A 20,630-nucleotide genomic window follows, 5' to 3' on the forward strand; every position below is an offset into this window, starting at 1 on the left:
TTTCTAACATATATATGAAAAAAAAACATATTCATGTGGGGTTTTGTTTGATTCGTCTCAATGATTGATTTGACAATATCAAATTTTATAGTTTTTAATATTGCGTATTTGTAGATAAAATGGTATAAAACATGCGTTGACAAACGTGGAAAAAGACTGGAACATCCTTATGAAACGGAAATAGTAAGAGCAACTTCAATGGTTACAAAAGGAACTTGCTCACAAAAAAATGAACATGTGAGCAGGTAGCCCACCATTGGTACAACAATGACATAAGCAGCTGTTAAAACCTTGTAGTTATTTTGGACTACGTAGCTCAAAAAAAATATAGCTCAAAAAAATATATTATTTAAACGGTTTTTTCATGAAATGCCCCTGAGGTTTGCAATAATGCACCAAATACCCCTGCGCGTTTCAAAATTCATAGAATACCCCTATTTTTTCCAAACTGTTAACCAAATACCCCTATTATGACTTTCCGTTAGTACTCCGTTAAGTCATGTTTATAATTCATAAAATACACCTACATATAAAGTTATTGCATAATATACACCTATTTATAAAGTTCTTTGCATCAAATACCCAAAATTCCTTTAAAACTGCAGAATTTGAATCCAACGGCTAGTTTGAATTTCTAATTTTCCTAGCAATGAAGTAGAGCAGTTTGTAACAAATTTCCAGCAATAAATAGGAATTATATTCCATAAAAAGCCGATTAATTTGCAGAGTAGCTTTACAAAAACTCTGATTATATTGCCATTGCCATATACATTTGAAAGTCTATAAAAGCTCTTGAAAATTCAAAGTAAGCCGGTAATAATACCCTTGCAATGAACATTTACAATCACTCTTGTACTACAATGCATCACATTCTTGGTTACCTTGCTTGAGCCATTTCCACCCTTAAGAAAGAACTACACCAATAGAACGCAAATTAGTTTTGCAGTCCCAATTCCAACAGCAAACCAAAGTAATAACTTCAAATATTCCGCCTTTAACCTTCGTTTGATAATCTCTTTGCAGCTGAATCATGTTTATGTCACTAGCTTTACAATAGAGCTTTAACTGATGACTGATCTTCAGAGTGTTGTTCAGAGACATGATATAATGATGTTCAGGAATTTGAGATGCAATGTGCCATAAAAGTAAGGTTCTTGGTAGCATAATTGGGTTAGAAACAAAGTCAACAATGCCTGCCCTGTATTGTTGTTTTCACACTTTCCCAGTCCATTTGTGGAACCCCCGCTAATTCTGACTATTCACCTAAACCCTTGCCTTCAGATCTCGTACTTCACAGTCTTAGATCTCTAATGTTCAAAACTTGATAGTTCCATACTTGATACTTAATTTGTTGTTTTAGAATTTAGATAACTATCAACTCTTCCCATTATTTCAATACCTTTCAACCCAAATGTAGTTACTCCATCATCACACAGTGCCTCACAAAAATTGAGCGGCTTTCAAGCATATTTCACTCTTCTCCCACCTCCCATGGCTTCCGATTCTCTCCCCTCCCCTGAAAATGGCGCCCATACCCCCAAGAAACCCAAGCTCAATCTGTCAATCACCTCCCCCTCCACCAACAACAACCACAAGAAGATCGAACAAGATCAAACCGCTCTCAAAACCCTAATTTCTCCCACCGAAATCGCCGCCGAATTCACCCACCATGACCACGCCAACAACAAACGTTTCTGGTGTTGTCCCTCCTCCGTCATCTCCGCCCAACGATGGTGGCAGCTCCTCTTCCTCCGCCAACCCGATTTTTTGTAATTCTCTCTCCTCCGCTCTGGGATCAACTCCTCCCGCCGTCTTTTCCTCCCGTTAATCAATGCCTCTCACCTTGATGAAATCTCACTCGTCGACAACGCCAATGGAGGAGATAGAGAGTTGACCGGGTCACCGATGCCATCGACGGTGCAACAGAGAAAGTCAAACCCTGGCCGAGGTTGGCGACGGTAGCGGGGGCGAAGACTGTGACGGGGTGAGGAGTGGTGTTGGTTCAGTGGGAGGAGAGAGAAAGTTTGGGTGGGTTGAGTGGGAGAGAGAAAGTATGCAGATGAATGGGATTTAAGTCACATAAGGGTAAAAACGTAAATTCCTACTAACGGAGGACTAACGGACGTTAAGTCCAAGTGTATTTTATGAACAGTTGGAAAAAATAGGGGTATTCTATGAATTTTGAAACGCGCAGGGGTATTTGGTGCATTATTGCAAACCTCAGGGGCATTTCATGAAAAAACCGTTATTTAAATTAAATATTATAGGGGGCTACAAAGTATTGTAGGCCACCAATGTAATAATGTAGTTTTAATCAATTGTAGTTAGAAATTTGATGTTGCAAACTTAGCCACAACATCTTGTAGCTCACTATTGGAGTTGATCTAAGAAAAGAAAGAGTACTCCCTCCGTCCCCTAATAATCGCACCGCTTTTCTTTTCTGGTCATCCCTTAATAATTGCACCGCTTCTATAAATGAAAATCTTTACAATATTATATTATTTCTCACACTTACCTACTAACTCACTCACACCCCTACTTTCTACAAAAAAACTATTTAAAAATTCACACCCTCACTCACCACTCCCCACCCCTCAGTCCCTCACACATTTTCCACTAATTATATTAAAAAAATACCACACAATTAACTAATTCCCATTAAATTAACAAGTCAATTCAAATGTTTTAAACTCTGCACCGGTTAAACCGGTGCGAGTATTTAGGGACGGAGGGAGTATAATTTAAGGCACGAGAGTCGAGGAATATAAATATGTGTGGAATCCACGACCGGTATTTAAATAGGAGAAGTCATAATCAACACCATACACAAACGCAAGTTGCCACCTGTTGGTGATAATCTACACCCTCCAATCATTGCCCAAAACTTTATTTAAGTTAACCACACAACAGCGAGTACACGCCACCGCTACAGTATGGTGCGTAAGGTGGGCGGCAACAGACATTGTCACCCTCACCTATTCTTTCCGCCACTCACCTTTCGCCACGTGGCAGACTACGATAAAAGAACAATAAACATTCTTTCTTTCTCCTTTTTCATCACTTTTTCAACGTTTCCAAAAATACCCTTGTTGCAATCCACTAATATTTGTTCTTTTCCGGTCTCTTCTAATTTAAAAACTTTTATATGGGCGGTCTATATACAGATCATGTTCGTGTCGTATAACTTAAGTAATGAAACCAATTAATCAAGCAATGGAGCCAATTAGTTAAGTGTTGAAACCCATTAGTTAAGCATCGAAACTAATTAGTTAAGCGGTGAAACTAATTAGTTAATCTTTGTAACCAATTAATTAAGCAATAAAACCGATTAATTAAGCCATTAAAGTGGTCTTTTCAGTAAAACGATCTTACATAAACTTGCCCCTTCTAATTGCAACTTTTATATTTTGAGTCGTTTCTTTTTAGTTATAACTTTTTTTTATTTTTGATAAGTTACCCACCTGATGTTATCAAATACCATCATTCATACTCTAACCCACCTTTCTTCCTAATTATATCTAAAAATGGGTCACAATGTAATTTATTGTCTATCCACTTGCATTGCAAAAGTTGGGGGTGAACAGTAAAGGTTGCAACTAAAACAGGACAGAGAAAATATGACATTTCCAAACATCAAGTGGCATGTGATCAAATTGAATACAAGTCACCCAATACAATCTCTTTTAATACCAAAAAAAAGTATATCATTTCCAATAATGTAAGTGACTCTTATTGATACTAATCAGTAATAATGTATTGATAGACCAGGAACACAACAATCAGTACTAGCAATAACCAATTAACCAGTATCCATTTATTTTAGACGCAAACCACTTTTAACGTATAACTAGTGTGTGGCCCGGGCGTTGCTCCGGGTTTTACTTTTAGTACGGTTTACTTTTTGTAAAAATGTGTCCATTTTTAAAAGATTGTATTTAACATTTATATGGGAAAATATAACATACATTGTAGCTAGTTAAGATGGTAAGAAGTGAAACTTTAATACATGAGGTTTGATGTTCGATCCTTGCTACATGATTTTTTTTTTTTGTCAACATGTCATGATGCTTATTAGCGGTGACATGGCGTAATAAGGAGGGGGTATACGCGACACATATACGTTTTCATAAACGCCTTTTAATATATTAGTATAGATTCCTCCTATCACGATAAAAACATTATATATTCTATCTTTCTCCTTTTTCATCACTTTTTCAACATTTCCAAAACTACCCTTGTTGAAATCCCAGTAGTACTTCCAACTTGTATAATGTGTTAAGAGACAGCTCAACAATATATATAGTCATACTCATATAGATATAGACTTTACTTAACTCGTGGTATGTTCTTCATTTTCATAATAGTTTGATCAAATCAACGACTATCTTCTTCCTCATCTCAACTCATCCATCTTCATTCTTCTTCAACTCGAAATTGAAGCTTTAATTCGACGAACCGGTCGGGTAAAAACCGTGTTAATTAATTTCTTAATTAATTTTAGTTTGTACGAAAATGGAGAGGTATGAAAATATGAAGAATATTGGGTCTGGAAATTTTGGTGTTGCAAAGCTTGTCAAAGATAAATGGACTGGAGAGCTTTTTGCTGTCAAATATATTGAAAGAGGACAAAAGGTCCTTATTTTTCTTTTTTCCATTTTTTTTTAATTTTTTTTCACTCTGTCCTTTGGCGGAACTTGATTTGCAATAATAATAATAATAATCGTCTGTTCATCTTTTTTTCTTTTTTAGATTGACGAGACGGTTCAAAGGGAGATCATGAACCACAAATTGTTGGAACATCCTAATATTATTCGATTCAAAGAGGTAAGAATACCATTTTTTCTTACAAATTTTGATGTTCTGAACAAATAGTCATGTTTTAAGGAAAAAACATTCTAAAGATAGAAAGTCTTACTCCCTCTTTCTCAACTATCATAGTCTCATTTTACTCGCCCTATTTTGACCAAAAAAAACTCTGATAAAAATTGGTCTAATATTGCAAGTAAATTGAGACGGAGGAAGTAATAGTTCACCAGCTTGATTACATGTTTAAATTTTTTTTCATGAATGACTATATATCAAATTCAGAAGATATTTCAATGTCTAATTTAATAAACTGATTTTTTTAAAATTAATTATGGAATTATATCATGATTAAGGAAGTTTCAGAGGAACTTATTAATTTAATGCGGTACATTATTCGTGCAGGTGTTCTTGACTCCTACACATTTGGCAATAGTAATGGAATATGCTGCTGGTGGTGAGCTTTTCGAAAGAATTTGTACTGCTGGAAGATTCAGTGAAGATGAGGTTAATTTTTCTACTTTTTTTGGCAAAAATAAAATAAAATACAACCTTTGTCTCATTTTATTTAAATTTGCCCCCTTTTTTACCAAAAAATTCTCACAAAATTTGATCAAATGGAGCAAGTAAAATAATACTGATAAAGTATTCTGTTGTTTTCAGAGATACCGCGCGCGTCCTTTTTTCTTCTTCTTGTCATATGTCTTAACTCGGTTTTGACTTAATTGTTACAACTTACAAGTTAGTACCTCCGTCCCTAAAAGATTAGACTGTTATTCGTTTACGGGATATCCCTTTTATATTTACATCATACCTTAAAATGGTAAATTTTCCCTCTTATCCTCTCTTTCTAACTCTCTCATCTCAGGCCCTACTTTACTAACTCATGTACACATTTTACACTCAATTCTTAATAAAGTGAATTTTGTCTTTAAGATAAAATTTTAGGGACGAAGGGAGTACATATATATCAACGTTACAATTGATAACAGAGAACGAATAATAATTTTTCTCACTTGTCCTCTCTCATTTCAGGCCCCACTTTACTAAAACATACCCACATTTTACACTTAATTATTAATAAAGTGAATTTTGTCTACAAAACAATCTTTTAGGGACAGAGGGAGTACACATATATCAACGTTACAATTAATAACAGAGAACGACGAATAAATCATACATTTTTTATTTATTATTATTTTTAACCAGGGTGGTTTTTGTTACATGCTAGGCATGTTAAATCTGAGCTTGGAAGTTTATTTCTTTGATGTTTTTCAGGCTAGGTATTATTTCCAACAACTAATATCAGGAGTCAGTTACTGCCACTCTATGGTATGACATTTTTCCTGCTTAACCTTAATCTCACATTAAAGTATTAATCACATATTATACACATAATTAAGGCTAAAGATGCTTGTTAATTTTCATGTGCAGCAAATCTGTCATAGAGACCTTAAGCTGGAAAACACTCTATTAGATGGCAGTCCAGAACCGAGGCTTAAAATCTGCGACTTTGGCTACTCCAAGGTAGGGATCAAACTCCTCTGAACTGCTTCAATCCGTAATTAGTTGTCACATTGTCAAAATATTTGAACTAGCTACTAATGTGATAACTAATTAAACCCGTACGAGAATTACTTCTTTTGTTGTTTACCTTAATGTAGACCTGGTTATTGGGCGGGTGTGGTCAGAGGGTCAAAAGCAAGTCGGATAATGAAAGAGTCAATTTTGCGGGTCAAAGCGGGTCAATAACGGACCGATAGTGGACATGTCAATAAACAAACAAGGAAAAATGAAAAAAAAATGTCGTATGCGAACACAAGTGAATATGAAGCTATCCATATAACTTTTTATATCATAACTATTTTAGTTTTCAAAATTATAGTGTTATAAGTTTAACCCTATATTGACCATGTCCAATAAAGACCATGTCTAATAAGAGTAATGCTCAATAAAAATCTTATTAACTTGACCCAAACCCTATAGCTATTGGTTACCCTGTCCAATAACTATATAGCTATTGGTTACCCGTACAGAGAATTATTTCCTTTGTTGTTTACCTTAGGTGTTGTTTGTTTGACATAAAAAATCATGAGAATTATAACTTCCTAGAAAGTGAAAGGTTGTAGTACATGTTCTTTGGTTTGCAAAAACATGGGAAGATACACTTCTTAGAAACTTCTATTTCCCACAAAATGGAAAAAGTTGTTTCTAGGTCCCCCTAGGCCCTAGGTAAGTGGAACTTCTTACTTTTCAGGTTCAACCAAACAACATTTTATACTTCCTAAAAAATGTTAATACATGGGAAAATATTATTCTTAGAAACTTTTACTTCCTATGGTCAACCAAACATTACCTTAATATTTATTTTGGTGATAATCAAATAAGTTTATGAAGTCTGAACCATTAACTGATCACATAACAGTCAGCAGTGCTACATTCTCAACCGAAATCAACGGTGGGAACACCGGCCTATATAGCCCCAGAAGTCCTTTCAAGAAAAGAGTACGATGGAAAGGTACTAGTGTTCTATATGCTTCATTTCTTTCAATTGTTTTAGCCATTAAATTTTAGTCTTTTCCTCAACAAAGTTTAATGTGTATGTATGTTATTACAGATTGCAGATGTTTGGTCTTGTGGAGTGACTCTATATGTGATGTTAGTTGGAGCTTATCCTTTTGAAGATCCAGATGATCCTAGAAATTTCAAAACCACTATTTCGGTATGTGTTAAGCTCAGTTTAGTAGCATTCAGTTCAGTAAAATTCAGCTCAGTTCAGTTTAGTAGCATTCAGTTCAGTAAAATTCAGCTTAAAGAAAAAAGTTTGGTGTTTCTAGAATATGATTGGTGTATGTAACTAAGATTCTGATGGCTAATAATGGGCAGAGAATACTGAGTGTACACTACTCCATCCCTGATTATGTTCGCGTCTCCAAGGACTGTAACCACCTACTTTCTCGAATATTCGTAGCCAACCCTGAAAAGGTACATTGTCTCTCCAACCTAAGATATGATATAATATAATACTCATTCCGTCTCATTTTACTTGCTTTATTGATCAGTTTTTGTGAGAGCTTATTGGTTGTCTCTCAACGTTGTAGAGGATAACAATGGAAGAGATAAAGAAACACCCATGGTTTCTGAAGAATTTACCGGCAGAGTACGCAGAAGGCGGTCTAGGGGAAACTTTAAACGCGGCGAAAACAGACGTTTCAACATCATCACAAGATGAAGAGGAAATAGTAGCCATAATTCAGGAAGCAAGGAAGGCGGCGGCGTCAGTGCAAGGGTCAACACTGTTTAATACCGGTGAAGGTATGCTATTAGGCGGCAGCTTGGATTTCGACGACAGCGAGCTTGATGAGGATCTTGATGATTTGGAAGAAGATGATTTTGTATGTGCTATGTGATACACGATATGATATGATATGATATACATAGTACTAATTCGGGTTTCAAGTAGTTAATTAGTCTTAATTAATCAAGTGTATGTGTGTTTCTAATAAGGTTTTGATTAATCTTTCTTGATGTATTATGCATTCTATCCGTTTGGTGAGGCTGTAATTAACCACTAAATTTGGTTGAATGAATGTATAATAAAATGCATGGGTTTGTCATATGATGTGATCATATGAACCAAATTTGCAATTACATTTTTATTGGAGGAAGTTGACTCGCTATAGCAAAGATTTTGTCTTGCAATGAGATCATGAATTTAATGGGACGTGCGCACATAAGCATAGATCAGCGGTTGAGCATGACAAAGAAAATGATAGGATGGAAAATTGCTCCTTTTCATATATTATTTTCCCCTTGTGATTTTAGTGGTAAAGTGAAGTGTAGAGATGGGCCCGTGCCGTGCCTTGTAGGCCCATGTACGGGCCCCGCGTTTTTTGTGTGACCGTGTTTAGAACGGACTAAGGAAAAGTCGTGTCGTATCGAGTCAAACTTTTTCATAATAGAGACCCATGCACGACCTTTTCCATGTGTCGTGCTAGCGCGCTCCCTCTCTTGCTAATTGGAAGATGCATGTTTTGTTAATTCCTTAAAAATAAATGTGCCGATGTGCGGGCCAACTTGTCATGCTCGTGCTAAATTTCTAAAAGATGTCCATGCATGGCTCATGGGTCATCGTCGCGCCTCTCATGTCGTGTCAGGCCAAATTCGTGCAGGGCTTGAGTAGTCAGCGTGTTGGCACGACCCATGTCCCACTCTAGTTAAGTGTGATGTCAGATCGAAATCATACATGAGTCAACCAACCAATCTTAAGAGAGTCCCTTGGAAAGAAATGGCCGAATGAGAGGGATCTCCACCTCAAAATAGCGGAATAACAAGCCAAACCGTAGATTGTCATTAGACCAAGTACTAGTTCACTACAAGAAATTGTACCATTAACGACGGAAAATCACGTCGCTAAAGGCCAATAATCGTTGATTAATGACGGGATTTCTTGTTGCGAACCCGTCATAAAAAGGGGCCGTCGTTATTGAAAAATCTCGTCTTTAATCAGTCGTAAAAGATATTTGCGACGGTTGTTCCCGTCTTTGTTTGGTTGTTAGCCCCGTCGCAAAAGCCTTTTACGACGGAATTTTTTACTCGTCGTAATTAGGTTGTCATTAAAGATACAAATTGTTATAGTGCTTGTATAATTAGTTGTACATGTATAACAAGTGAAAACTGATTTTAACATACTTTATACCATATTATAAGTAGATCACGAAAAACTGTGTTCTCACGCTGATATATGGGTATGACAAAATCAATTTCCTAACAAAGTTCATCAAATGAGCACTATATGACTGATCACCGTTTTAAATGAGCATCGATCATATCTTCATATTATAATTCAACGTTTTTTTATATTTTAATGTGATTGGATCCTCTAAAAGAATGAAGTGACCAATAATTGATCACTATTTAAGATAAGCCTAAATTAACAAGTGAAGTCCAAAATCATTATCAACCACTAAACTTAACTTAAGTTGTGTCCAACTATGTAGGGTTGGTTTTTCTTACGATATTATGTGCCTTTTTTATGTTCACAAATAATACTACTCCGTACTATGTTGGATTTGATGGCATAATTTAAAGAAAAAGAAACTTTTTAAGTTAGTGTTGCGTTTGAAATTTATCATTTTATAATAGAAATAATGTCTGTTATAAATTTATTATCTTAAAGTTTGCTCGTTAATTTTTAAAAGCGGAGGTTTTCTTTTAACAAAAAATTCACCAAAGTAACAAAGCACATGTACAGAAAGATTGTATCCAACAACTGATGCGTTGTACCCTTATACTCCGTACTTAATAGTTTGAATTTACTCCCTCCGTCCCTTAATACTCGACCCGTTTTGACTTTTTGTACTATTCACATAATTCACTTTGATCCTATTTTATTTCTAGTGTATGAAAACGAATGTTAGTATATAATATATTGTTGACTTCATCTTAATATATATTTTCAAAATATTAATATTTTTATAAGTTTTTATAATATGTAGTTAAAAAAATTAATGGTCAAATACGTGTGCACATCTACCACGTTACAATTAACCCTTAAAAATATAGAATCTTAATTATAATCTAAATATCCTTAATTACTTTATTTCTTTTACTAATCCCTCTTTATATATTGTGGAGACACAGTAGATAATGAGATGGTGATGTAATTCCATTATTTATTTAATTAACAACAACTTGTCTCTAAAAAAACCAAAAAGTAGCAACTTGACTTATTTAAAACCTTGCCTTTTGCCACTCAAGTCTAAAAAGTTCTCAAATCTTAACGATCACCTAATTAAGTGTTTAAAGGTGGATAATGTTGTAATTTCACATAATAATCGATCGTACATCACTCTTTCTTTCTTTGTCATTTGTTATTGGCTGCTTCTGATTTACGTCAGTTTAGAATATTAAACTAGTGTGTGGCCCGGGCGTTGCTCCGGGTTTTACTTTTAGTCGGGTTTACATTTTCGAAAAATGTGCCCAATTTTAAAAGATAGTATTTTACATTTATATGTGAAAATATGACAAACATTGTAGCTAGTTGTGATGGTAGGAAGTGAAACTTTTAATCCATGAGGTTTGATGTTCGATCCTTGCTACATGCTTTTTTTTGGTTGTCAATAACATACCATGATGCTTATTAGTGGTGACATGGCGTAATACGGAGGGAGTCTACGTGACACTTTTACGTTTTCACAAACGCCTTTTAATATATTAGTATAGATTATTAACTAATTAATTGAGTTAGTTGACCCTCATTTTTATTTGTGGTGTGAATAAGCTATAAACGCAATATAAGTTCTTATTTAATGTAAATATACAATAAATGTCATAAGTCGGATGTAAATTTACCTCAAAATGTTTAAAGCTATCACGATATATTGTACAAGATATTTATTTTTGATAAGTGATTTAGTTTTGCAGACCACTAAAGAGCTTTAATATAGAGTTAAGTTGAGCTGTTAAATCTGCGGAAAAAGGAGGATAAAGGATTACGCTACACCTGATGTGCAAAATATATACCAAAAATTGAGTAAATTTTTCAGGTATACAATAAATTTATAACACACCAGATGCACGTGACGCAAACCTTTATCCCCGTCCACTTAATTAATTAGTGAGTACCACTTTGTAAGTTATCATGTCCTATAACTCAGATTTTCATACTTGATTTGTTTCACTTATTGGCTAAATGCATGCTCTTGATGATGAGAAAATTCTATTTTAGAACTTGTCACGAGTCATCATGTCACATGGGATAAGACTAATTTTATCAATCAATATTTGGATGATGAGTTATGAATTCATTGATTGAAAGACAAGATAAAATGAAATTCAACATAATGTTGATTAGTCTATGAAAATGTCAACATAATCGAGTCTTGTCTTTGCTATATTACACGTCATTTGAAAATGTGATAACCAAATTTGGTTTGCATATGCTAAATATATTTGTGAAATTATAATAAAAACTAATCTAAGTGGATATTTGTAAAAACAAGGATGTACTTAACAAATCAATTTTTAAGGTTTGTATCATAGTAGAGTATGATATGTACAACAGATGTCATTGGATATCTCATATATATTATCATATATAAAATAGAGTAGCACGATAATACAAAATAAAATGCCCCACCAAACTCCAAGCTAGGGGATATGTATGAATTGGGTGTAGATGCAAGTCATACAACAAAGCTAAGCAAAATTTAGGATAAAAAAGGTAGGTTGCGTATGTATCTGTGGTTGTAGATGTTGGTGGGACAATGTGTCTTTGGCACAATAGCGGTTTGAGAGGCTATAGTAGCATGTGCTACCCCAAGAAAATTATTATAATTCAGAGTTAGGTTTGGTGTGAAATTCTCTCGCTAATTTTCCACATTTTATTCTCCCAAACAAATATTATAATTCATAGTTAGATTTGGTGTGAAATTTTCTCGCTAATTTTGCACATTTGTTCTCACTAATATGAAATATTGTAAGACTCAACGGTTAAGAATCACATGCTACGTACTAACTGAACCGCTATTAGATTACACATATTCACCTCAAATGTTGTGCAATAAGGCTAGCTTGTTCTCTCTTTCACACAGGTGCATTTGTGGGTTCGTGCTTTATGGCATTTTCGGAAGAAAAAAAAAAAAATTATTGTAAAAATTGTTCATAGAACCCCTTATTGATATTATTCGTACCATATTTTCTTGCATGGATGTAATTGCACGAAACTTTCTTGGAAAATAAAACATTTACTTTTACACCACAAAATTTCAATGAACCTTACACGTTAATTCTGGTTAATTTATTTAATGCTTCAATAATCATATGGACAAGTCTCTGTTTTTTTAATTGGGTCAAGAATCAAACGTAAAAAAGGAGAAAAAAAAATATTCCGTTGCCGGGACTTGAACCCGGGTCTCTCGGGTGAGAGCCGAGTATCCTGACCAACTAGACTACAACGGATTGATGGTACTTAAAATATCTTTTTTTAATTTTTATCGTGCAATGCTTTCAATGATTTTAGCTTTATTAAAAAGAACTTTTTTATTCGCTTTAACTTATACGGATTATGTATTTGTTATAATCAAACCTATTTGTAAATATCACATGAATTTTCATCAATGAATTGATTTTTTATCAATTTTAATTTAACAAGGAAATTGGCCAAAATTGTGCATTGGTTTAGTAAGAGTAAAGTAAGTCAAATTTTTGTGACTATTTAGAAACGTAGGGAGTAAGATCATTGTACAGAGAGTATACTAAAGCAATGTAACACCGAAAATTCTTATATGCATCCGTTTTTAATTTCTATCAGTGGCATTTCTCACGTTTTCTCTTCACAGATAAAGGAGAAATATAAGTTGATACACCGTACAGTCATACACCGAGGTGCAATTATATATGTTTCCCATTTTATTCGGAAAACATTCATAATTGATATTACAAACTTTTGATGATTCATTCAAATGCAATTCCATAGTTTACTACACTACCTAATATTTGTCTTACTTAAATAGGTCATGTATCTTCGTACATACGAGGTCAATTGTTACACAACATCATAATGCCAACCAAGGAACACTAACCCTTTTTTTGGGGCCATTAACAACCCTACAATTCTTCCGAACCTCGCCGGGCCGACCCGATTGTAAATCACCCATCTTTACCATACCCTTTACAAAAGCATCAAAAAATGCGGCCTGGTCCTCACTAAATTTCACCACCCATTTCCTCGTTTCTTCATTCGTATAAAGTGTTTCGTCGGAATTTAAGAAACCTCTTCCGGCGACCAAGTCCTTAAAGTACCGGTTATCGAAATACGTAGGAGTTGCATCCAAGTTACCGGTCACGTTCCCGTCCCCTCCAAGAGGGCACAAGTTATCCAACTTCTCCCTGAAATACGGGTCAATTGCACGGTCGGGTTTGCCCGACCCGGATTGATTATAGAGGCGGAAGACGATCGAGAAGCATCGACCTTTGCCAATGGAGTGAGAACCCGATAGGGCCACGAGGTCCTCGGTTGAGAGGTTGAATTTTGAGAAGAGATCTATTAAGGAAGTGGCATTGGCTCTTGGGCTTGGCATAATGTTGTCTGAATCCTCTTGGCTTGCATATAAACTGTCTTTTCTTCCTAATCTCACCTCCCAATCTGGCCCTCCACTCTGTTGAAACCAATGATAAAGTGTTATATCGGATACAAGAAAGATAATGAAGACCGTAAGTAAAGAACATAGAATTTAACGTGGTTCACTAACAATATGTTAGCTACGTCTACATGCGGAGGAAATTAAAGGAAAGCTTAGTTACGTTACGAGCTAGAGAATTTATATAGTACTGTCTAAACAGATGTGAGATTCGCATGATAGGTTGTTAGACATGAGAGTATGAGACTTAACCGATTCTAGGCATATTCAAACACAAAGCATAAGTGTATGCACTCTTCACAAGTTATATCAATCTTAATTAGGTATTAGGTAACTCTGTAATCAAATGATAACCTAGAACTTACGTGAGGAAACAACTCAATCAAGATGTAATATAATACATAAATCAATAAATGGATGGTGGATGATTAAAAAAAACTACCAAAAGCAATTTAATACGATGCTTAATGAATCTTACTCACACCTTAGTAATGATCATATTACTAATGTTTCAACTTAGGTTCCATTTGTTAGCGGAAAATATTTTTCGTGAAAAATGATTTACAGTTTCAGCAAAAATGATTTGCAGGAAAACGTTTTACACCAAACCAAACATGCACTCCCTTAGAGATGTTCTGCTTCATACTAGACCTGGTTATTGGACAGGGTAATCAAATGGATATAGGGTTATGGTCAAATTAATAGACCTTTTATTGGACAAGACTCTTATTGGACATACCATTATTAGTCAGGGTTATTATAGGGTCAAATGTATACCGCAATAATTTTGAAAACTAAAGTAGTAATGATACAAAAAGTTATGTGTATAGATTCGTATTCACTTGTTCTTGCACACGGCTCTTTTGTTTTTCATTTTTCATTTCTCGTTTATTGACCCACCTGCTATTGACCCGTTAAAACTGACCCTTTCATTACCCGACCCATTTTTGACCCCACCGACCCTGATCCGACCCGCCCGATAACCAGGTCTACTTCATACGACTATGTAAGTGATCAAGATGAAGGAAGGAACATCTTGTATTGAAACCAAATGTGTATGCAACAATGACAATGTTCAAGTAAATCAAGAAATGTTTTTACCAAAGCAACAGCATCCCTAGCAGCCATGATGACAATGTCTGCACAAGAAACAACACCAGGGCAAATCTTTTCCAATGCTACTTTGATTTCATCCACAACTTCAAATGACCTTAATGAGTTTATATTTGAAAGAGCAAGCTTTTCCCCTAGCATTGTAGGTGTGTCATCTAACAATAACGACCCATCACATCCCTGAATAAAATTTAAAAAATTAGTACATAAAAATAATATGTTAGGTCACTTACATAGTTACATAGTTAATTACATCTTATGTTTATCTTAATTATGTCTTAAAAAATGTTTTATGCTTCGTATATGTGAATATGTCCTATGCTATATATAATAGGGTGATGATAAAGGTCGCAAGTTGCGACAATATTTAGTTGTCGCAATCTTACGTGTCGCCGTTTAATTGGTACATATAGGCGCCACGTAGGCTATGCGTCATCAGAATATTTTTACTATCAATTCAATATTTTTACTATAAAAATACATAAACAAGGTAATCAATGTAAAGAAGGAAATAAATTAGAATATTAAGATTTTTCTACCTTTTTTTGAAACATATATGATAGATTATATAAGTTAAATATTTTAGTTTCCAATTTAAATCATGACACATAAGCATGCCATGTCATCATTGTGACACGGCTTAAAGGTCGCATGTTGCGACCTTTATCATTTTCGTATATAATATACTTCCTCCATTTCATAAAGATGTTTACAGTTATTATTTGTACATATATTAAGACAAAAATAGAAAAGTTGGTTGAATGTAATAGAGTATGGATAAAGTAAGAAAAATGTGTAAAAAGATGGGTGGGTGTAAGTAAAAAATGAATAAAGTAAGAGAAAGTGAGTGTAAAATTGTAAATATTGTGCGGTAAGAAGTGTAAGGTAGTAAATTTTCATGTCCAAAAATAGAATAAAGCAAAGTGCAGAGCATTATAAATCGGACTAAAATGAAAAATGTAAAGATCATTTTGAAATGGAGTTAGTAGTAGATTATACTCCTCTGCAATGGTGAAGTTATGTGGGAGTGTGGGACAAACATAGGAAGAAGATGATATATTTGATGATTTGATTGCTTTATATGTCTAATTGTGTTATGTTTAAGTAAAAGAGTGGGCCTACTATTTGGGTTTGGACTTGGACTTTTTATTTGAAGGTAACTGGTAAATCTAGTAGATATTTTCAACCAGCTTTGGAGATTCGTTAGAAGTAAGATGGAATGATAAGGCCCATAAGGTATAAGGGTATCTCACCTTCAAAGAGCCTATAATGGGATTTGATCTATGGTAGTGTGTGGATTGGGATACTTACGTATAATTAGCACTTAACACGAGCACAAACGGTTTAATTAGGACATTAAAACAGTTTAAAAATAATGAAAGTTGGAATTCATGGGAATTTAGACTTCTTACAAAACATAGTAAGTAATTATCAAACCCCCCGATCAATCAAAATTCATTGGAATTTTCTAAAGGTAAAATAAATCCATGTTATCAAACAAACAACTAAAGAAATGACTTCATAGTTCCTACAAAACATGCGGTAAGTAAATCATGAAACCCCCGATCAATCAAAATTCATGAGAATTTCTAATTATTAAAATAAATTCATGTTATCAAACAAACAACTAAGAAATTTCTTGGGAATTTTAAAGTATAACTTCCCATTTCTATTAAATTTCCATATCAACCAAACAAGCCATAAGATGAGACTAAAAGATAAAAAGAAACTAACGATTGTAGTTTTGAAGGATTAGAATTTCGCTTGATCCCAGTTATTTTGTATTTGTTAGTTTTGATTTTATTGTAGATGTCATATGACTATTTTTTTAGTGAACTATAAATAAAAGGAAACTTACATTTACAAAGCAATCATGAAACTGGAGTCTCATAACCGAAGCAATGCTTCGGATTTCTCTGATCATTGCCTTCCTCATGACCTCCCTAACCGTCGATTCGGCTTTCGGACAAGTGGTGGAGTAATATCCAGGACAAAGTTGAGCTTCTCCCATGGTCATTTGGATGACAATGAGGACAAAGAGGAGAAGAGGGATGGACATTGCTTTGGACTTCATCACACAAAACTGTTGATATGTTCTTACACATGAATAATAATGACAATAAAAGCAGGAAAAAAAAAAACTGACTACTTGTAAATCAAAACAAACATAATTACAGGATCCAATGTTTGTACTACGTTGTACCTAGAGCTGTCAAACGGGTCGGTCGGGTCGGGTTGTAAAAAATTATTTTCGGGTTCGGGTTAGATCGGGTTAAAACGCGCATTATATTTTCATTAATTTAGGTGATAAATATACAAAATATGGGCACAGATTAACAAATTTTCCTACACAAGTTTATATTTAGTCAAATTCAACCATAAAATGGCGTATAATTCAAATTAAAATCATATTACACACAATAATAGTAAAAACAACGTGTTTATTATGCTAAAATTTTCTCATAATCTCATTTATTACTATAAATACAACGATGTTCAATCGGTCGGGTCCAAAACGGGTTCGGTCGGGTTTTGACCCATTATTTTTCGGGTTGCTCGGGTTCGGATAAAATCGGGTTACGGGTCACAAAATCTTGTTCAGGACCCAGTATTTTCGGGTCGGGTCGATTTTTGACAGGTCTAGTTGTACCCCAGTAGTTCATAGATTTCTACGTTGTACCTAAGCATTTTAAGATTTACACACTGTACCCTCGTAATTGCAAAACTTAACCGTTTATGTTCTTGTTGCCAACCCAATGTTAACAATTTCCGTTACATTTTTAAAAAGTCAAGAATTTTCTACATTAACGTTGGGTTAACAACAAACATAAGGTTGATTATAATATAAAAAACCTTAGTTTGTTTAAAAAGTAACGGAGTTTTTAAACGTTAGGTTAACAACAAGGATAAGATGACTACATATTACAAGTACATGGTTCAATGTGGAAAATTTTAAATGCATGGGTACAACGTAGAAATCAAAGAAATACAGGAGTACAACGTAGAAAAACCCAAATATTAATGATCATTAAGGTTCTTTTTGGTGCAACTGAGCTCAGACCTGTCAAACGGGTCGGTCGGGTCGGGTTGTAAAAAATTATTTTCGGGTTCGGGTTAAATCGGGTCGGTCACTTTCGGGTTCGGGTTTATAAATGCTTGTTCAAGACCCAGAACTTTCGGGTTCGGGTCGACCCAACGGGTTGAGAGATTTTAAAATGCGCATTATATTTTCATTAATTTAGGTGATAAATATACAAAATATGAGCAAAAATTAACAAATTTTCCTACACAAGTTTATATTTAGTCAAATTCAACCATAAAATGGCGTATAATTAAAATTAAAATTATATTACACACAACAATAGTAAAAACAACCTGTTTATTATGCTTTAATTTTCTCATAATCTCATTTTTTAGTATAAATACAATGATTTTCAATCGGTCGGGTCCTAAACGGGTTCGATCGGGTTTTGACCCATTACATTCCGGGTTGCTCGGGTTCGGATAAAATCGGGTTACGGGTCACAAAATCTTGTTCAGGACCCATTATTTTCGGGTCGGGTTCGGGTCGGTTTTCGGGTCGGGTCGATTTTTGACAGGTCTAACTGAGCTGATACAAATTATAAATGGGGAGAAGGGATTCGAACTTGTGACCTATTGTACACATACTAACCCTGATAAATAAATAAATAAATAAATAAATAAGCGGCTCGAGTCATGTTTGGGCCGGGCCACAACAGAAAATTCTGCCCATTATGCCCAGGGCCGAAAGTTTCTTCCCAAAGACCACTATTTCTGGCCATTTTGGGGCGGGTCCAATTCTATTACCAAAATTACAATTTTGAGTTGTCCAAAAACCTGCCCAAATATCCGAGCCGTCCGGGCCTAAATATGGGACTGAAAATCTGCGCAAAAGCCGCTATTTTTAGACCATGTCGGATTGGGTCAGCTGGTCGGACTCAAGATGAACAGGTTTAACAAAAACCTCAATCTAACCACTAGGTTAACATCAATGTTAATGATCATCAAGTGTAAGTATATTCTAAATCATATGATAATTGAAACTTGTACTAAAAATGACATTATAAGTTAATTTGTGTAAAGGATCTGTTCTATAATAATCGTACATGGAGTTCTACAAGAAAAGAAAAACTGAAAAAGGCAAATATAATTGTGAAATATTGATGATAATTAAGTGTAAATATATTCTAAATCATTTGATAAGTTGATACGAGTACTAAAAATGAAATTATACATTACGTTTGTTTCCATTTAAATCCAACCCCAACTGTCTGAAATTCCTGAAATGAGCAAATATAGCTAACAGAATAATTCAAATTTAAATCATACTAATTTTTTTGGGTAATAACAACTTAAACAAGTGAAAATCAGTCACAAATTAAGCAAGTTTAAGATTAAAGCATTAAACAAAAGTGAATCAAACATGATTAACAGAGAGAGAGAAAGGTGTAGAAATAATACCAGATAAGGAAATGGAGGAAAATTTCCAGGAGGACGGAAGGGTAATTTGGTGATCTGTAATTGTTGGAATTGAGGGAGCTAAATTGCAGTAGTTGGGGATTTTTTTAATGTTTGAAGGAAGATCTTTTGGCCCCAAACAATAAATCAAGGAAAGGGGTGGTTACTTATTGTATCGGAAGCTGTGTAGTCCTGATCAAATATAGCCCGACCTGCTGGCCCGACCCGACCTAGTCGGAAAAAGTATGGGTTTTAGTAGCTCAAAATATGAAATTTTTAAGACCAAAATCAAGAGTGGCCAGAAAAAAGCCTGTTTAAAACCACGAAGCCTACACCAGGTTTATGGGTTTGGGCATGAATTTTTGTGTAAAGTCTGGCCGGCCCGGACCGAATTTTGCGGGCTTAGACCGGTGAAGAGCCGAACCTAAGCTTACTTTTTAGTCCAACTGGCCTATAATGGATAAACCATGCCCGACTCAAGCCAGCCCAAAAAAGTGCGGGTTTCAGTAGCCTAAAATATGCATTTGTAGAGCAAAGTTCGAGCCCGGCCCGAAAAAAACCTGTTTCAACCCAAAACCCCACACAAATTTATAGATTTGGGCAGGACTTTTTGTGTCAAAGTCGATTCGGCTCGAATTTTGATCACCTCTAGAACAGGGTATAATTATTTGGATTGAAACTTGAGAAAGTGGGGATAGTTGATGTCATTTGGTAATGGAGGGTATAGATTAATAGCAGAAGATAATTGGTTTTGTGTTTTATATTTGCTGTCAACACTTCAGAGAATCTGAATTAAGAGGGACTGAGGGAGGGGACTCTGTTACAGGATGGTGTATTTGATTGGCAAAGAATTGGGCAAAGCTAAAGATATTTTTTGTTTTCTAAACATTTTCTAGTACTCCATAATTGACTAGTTTTGCATGCTTTTGTGTGGGTGGGCAAGTGGCAACTAAGGACTGGTGAGTGGTGAGTGAATCTGTTGGTTTATAAGTTGGTGGGTCCTACTTGGGGATTAAAGATGCCTTTGGCGTTGGGCTTCGGGCCGTGGGCCTAACCGGTAGGGTCCACTATTCATCATGACGGGCTGGGATG

The 20,630-nt window shown here is 34.9% G+C and overlaps 2 protein-coding genes and 1 non-coding gene across 3 annotated transcripts; 1 reads left to right on the plus strand and 2 right to left on the minus strand.

Annotated features, from left to right (window-relative positions):
- Positions 1–4,302: 4,302 nt before the first annotated feature.
- Positions 4,303–8,490, plus strand: LOC110791856 (serine/threonine-protein kinase SAPK2). Its single transcript, XM_021996614.2, has 9 exons — positions 4,303–4,632; positions 4,750–4,824; positions 5,209–5,310; positions 6,082–6,135; positions 6,238–6,330; positions 7,229–7,321; positions 7,421–7,525; positions 7,690–7,788; positions 7,905–8,490. Exons 1-9 carry the CDS (start codon positions 4,513–4,515, stop codon positions 8,211–8,213), a joined length of 1,050 nt encoding a protein of 349 aa, XP_021852306.1. The 5' UTR covers positions 4,303–4,512; the 3' UTR covers positions 8,214–8,490.
- A 4,202-nt stretch (positions 8,491–12,692) lies between these two features.
- Positions 12,693–12,765, minus strand: TRNAE-CUC (transfer RNA glutamic acid (anticodon CUC)). The gene has a single exon. It is a non-coding gene; the product is annotated as a tRNA-Glu (tRNA).
- Positions 12,766–13,146: 381 nt separating this feature from the next.
- On the minus strand, positions 13,147–20,416 carry LOC110791854 (peroxidase 17). The gene is made up of 4 exons (XM_021996613.2): positions 19,542–20,416; positions 16,918–17,142; positions 15,048–15,239; positions 13,147–13,964 (listed from the first exon to the last, which is right to left on the minus strand). The coding sequence occupies exons 2-4, from the start codon at positions 17,131–17,133 to the stop codon at positions 13,362–13,364; spliced, it is 1,011 nt and encodes a 336-aa protein (XP_021852305.1). The 5' UTR covers positions 17,134–17,142; positions 19,542–20,416; the 3' UTR covers positions 13,147–13,361.
- Positions 20,417–20,630: the final 214 nt, after the last annotated feature.

The sequence above is a fragment of the Spinacia oleracea genome, chromosome 3, assembly GCF_020520425.1.
Source record: "Spinacia oleracea cultivar Varoflay chromosome 3, BTI_SOV_V1, whole genome shotgun sequence".
Taxonomy (NCBI): Eukaryota; Viridiplantae; Streptophyta; class Magnoliopsida; order Caryophyllales; family Amaranthaceae; genus Spinacia; species Spinacia oleracea.